The 3890-nt window shown below is 32.4% G+C and overlaps 1 protein-coding gene across 1 annotated transcript; it reads left to right on the forward strand.

The window, feature by feature from the left end:
* Positions 1–296: 296 nt before the first annotated feature.
* On the forward strand, positions 297–860 carry BDBG_16656 (uncharacterized protein; the record flags this gene model as incomplete). Its single annotated transcript, XM_031724562.1, has 1 exon — positions 297–860. One exon carries the CDS (start codon positions 297–299, stop codon positions 858–860), a length of 564 nt encoding a protein of 187 aa, XP_031577308.1.
* Between the last annotated feature and the right edge of the window lie 3030 nt (positions 861–3890).

Here is a 3890-nt window from a genome sequence, read left to right on the forward strand (position 1 = left end):
GAATAAACTTATACAAGAATGTATTTAGTTGTTGCATGAGCATTATCAATAATTGTTACCAAATTCTGATTATATAAGCAATCACTGAATGAACTGAATAAGACTGATTTTAATCTTCAGTCTCAGTCTCATTCTGATTTTGAAAGAATAATCATCTTTCACAGTTTATTCTGAGAAATTACTCTCATTTCACTGTTCTTGAATTAAATCTGGTCATTTTTCACATCATTTCTCTCAGAAATGGTCCATTTTCAGATTTTTTTGAGGCTTGGTCCTGGTGGGACTCACGCCAAGAAATGTATGAGACCAGACCAAATGGGACCAAATGTGAAATTCATGGTCCCGCCGGCCAGTCTAGCACTTCAGAAGTGGCCGTTGGTTATGTGCTTGATATTATCGCCGAGGTATCTTTTTGTATTTTTCTGCCGGGGATGGGCCAGATTAGGAAGGGCGGTACGAGGGTGGGACTTGGCGTTGGTGTTTTGGAACATCAAAGATGGACAGGGTTTTCGCGGAGGTCGCTCCTCAGATATCTCCACAACTACAGATCGGGGATCTTCCAAAATCAAGAAGATTGGTGCATATGGCTAGGTCTCTTCACCTTACAATTTGTATGGCAATTTGGCCCGGGGTTGTGGTGTGGTAGGGGAGAATGGGGGATAATCCCACGCAGGAGTTCCGAACGACGTCTGGTTCACGTTTGGCTGGATAACTCCACCACCACACGGGGTATGCGGTCGGCGATGGGGTCAAAATGCTCGTATGATCGAGGGCTTTTCGATGGATCTATCGGCGGGTTCTTATTCGAAAAATCGAGCGAGTTCGTGGTGGAGCGGTTGAATAATCTGAGAACATTATGATTGATGTGTAGTCTACTGTTCTTCTTGAGTACAAAGAGTATAGATGTCTCTGTCAGACTCTTTAATAAGTGTATTCAGTTCTTTGATTGTGCTTCTTCAAGATATCTGTGCAGAATATTTAATTTCTTTACAGACAAGTTATAAAGAGATCTGTACAGTACTGTTACACTGTCTTTAAGATAAATCTTATATTATATCTTGATATCAGAAAACTTTACTACTTCTCTTTCTAAAAAGACATTCTTATAATCTGTAAAGAGATGTTATGTATATTCATCTTTAATAATGAATACTGCTGCTAATCTTGCAGTGAGAGTGATGACTTCTTTATCTGTTTTCAAGTCTCAATCATCTGCTACACAGTATATTGACTCTATCTTTTTCTTAAGATTCTTTCAATGAAACTCTTCAGATTTCTCTATCACTGTCTCTTCATCAGTGAGATGATACTGTCATGCCTGAGTAACTCAGTTAATGAGAGAATTGTTTTCTCTCAATTATAGAAGATCTAGAATGATATTCTCATCTATAATGTTAATGATATAAAGAAGCAGACTGCTCTTCTTAAAGATTTCTTCTCAGTCTGTGATCACACACTTCACTTGAATTATGTCAAAATAATGACTCTTTGTTTTATTAATAAATTTCACATGATCTGACAGATCTATCTTCTTTCAATTCTTCATCAAAGAAAAGAATTAGAATATGAAGTTAGTATTCATTCTGAAGTTGAGTAGACATCTCACTAGTATCTTCTCATTTAAGGTATTCATTGTGATTGTAATATGAACTTGAAGATGTGAGAATTATCAATTCTTTGTTTCTTTCTCTTCTTCATCTTCTGTGAATACATTTGTCAGAAGAGAAGTCAACTTTAAGAAGATATCTTCTTGATTTCTTTTCTTCTTCAGCTTCTTATAATCACTGACATAGTGATCATCAGCTCTGCAGTTAAAACAGAGATCTTTGTCAAATCTTTTTTAATATTTCTTTACAGTGAGTGAAGAATCAGAATACTTAAAATTCTTCTTTACTTTCTTCACACTGAAGCTGTTATAACACTGTTTAGATCCCATTGTTAATTGCTTAGAAAGAGTCTTATTAACCTTTTTCTCAGAGAATTGATTATTCAAATAGATTCAGAAAGTCAGATTGACAAGCTCAGTGTCATTAGTTGATAAACTCTGATACTGTGATATTATTATTCACATCTTATGAGTCAGCTTTGTAAGATAAATCTGTATCTTTAATTGATTCAAATCATCAGTCAATTTCTCTCAATATTCTTCAAATCTTGCATTGAAATCAGAAGGATTTTTATCATTTTATTATTATTATTATTATTATTCTTCAATTATAGATGTATACAGTCAGAGACTATGACATCTAACTGAGAATGTTTAGTTCTCAGGGTTTTTCCTATATCTATAGAGTCAACTATTATACATTTATCAATTTCAAATATGCAAAATCAGAAAATTCCAGCTCAGAATACAAAAACTGTTTACAAATTGCAGTATTTCAACACCTTCTGATAGTTTGAAACCATTTGAAAATATTATGACAAAAGAAAAGAGAACATAGTCTTAAAGATAGACAAATTAAATAGATAGAGAAAAGAACAGAAGGAAACAAGTACAGTAAAGAGAGACTATAACAAAACAAATTATTAAAAGATGATATATAGCTGTTTTAACAGACTATATCTAGTCAATTTCCACCTCTTCATATTCAGATACTTCTGAATGCAGTCATTTTCTTGTAGCTGCTCTAGTTTCTGATAGAAAGTCTATTAAGTATTTAGTTTCTGTCTCAGTTGAGAATAAGAATCTCATATTTAATTGATTTAAATTATACTTTTTCTTTAATCTGACTCTGAGACTATTGTATAATGCACAATGCATTATAATATACTCAGGATTTTCATTCATCTTGCAAAATGAGCACTCTGTTGAATCAAATCTATCATCAAATCTTTGTATATAAGATTTGAAATAACCATGTTCTAGTTTCAGCTGAATTATAGATGAGAATATTTTCTTTTTACATTTAATTGAACAAGATTTCCACTTTGGTTTTGTCTTAAATCTTGAATAATGTATACTCTTCTTTTGTTTCTGCCAGCTTTCATTTCACTTGTTTAAACAAGATTCTTTTATCTTTCTCTTTATGAAAGATCAGGACACTGTTTTTTGAATAGATCTGCTTAATTCTGAACTCTTTTTTACAGCTGAATCAGCCAATTCATTGCCATGAATATTTATATGAGCAGGAACTCAATGCAGATGAATTATCAGTTTTCATGTTCTTCTCTTTTGAATTTTCAAAACAGAGTTTAAAATCAGTTCAAGATTCATTTAATCATTATAAATCTGACTATTTCTAAGTCTTTTTAAAGCAGCTTGACTATCAGAGAATATTCATATCTCTTTCAAATCATTTCCTCTTTTATAAGATTTTATTTCAATGAGTTTAAAAGCTTTCACTATTGCAAATAGTTCAGCATCAAAGACTTCAGATTCACAGCCTAAATTTCAGAAATCTGAGATAAAATTAATATTATCTTTAGTATAAGCAATGCCTGTGTCTAATCTATTCAAATTCTCATTTTTTGAGCCATCTGAGTAGATCAGAATAGAGTCTTTTATATTAATTGTAGAGATCTTCTTCAAATGCTGTTCATATTCTCTCTCTTTAGATAGTTTACTTATTTGTAAGTCTATGAGAGATTTCAGCTTTTCTCTCCAAGGAGATATCTTCTCATGATCAATTTTCTCAACATTTAATGAAGAAAATTGATTCTTAATAAGTGAACATAGTCTATACAGTTGAGAGGGCATTTTCTTTAAAGTATTATTCTCATTCCAATCAAGAAATCTATTTCAATCCAGTTCATTTCCTGAGTTAACTGATGGAAATGAAGAAGAGACTCTTTCTCTGATTATATGATTTGAGCTCATCTTCATGACTCTCAGAGCATAGTTCATACAGGCCTTTTCAAATCAAATAGCAGGAGGTGGAATTGAAGCT

The sequence above is a fragment of the Blastomyces gilchristii genome (assembly GCF_000003855.2).
Source record: "Blastomyces gilchristii SLH14081 genomic scaffold supercont1.4, whole genome shotgun sequence".
NCBI lineage: Eukaryota > Fungi > Ascomycota > Eurotiomycetes > Onygenales > Ajellomycetaceae > Blastomyces > Blastomyces gilchristii.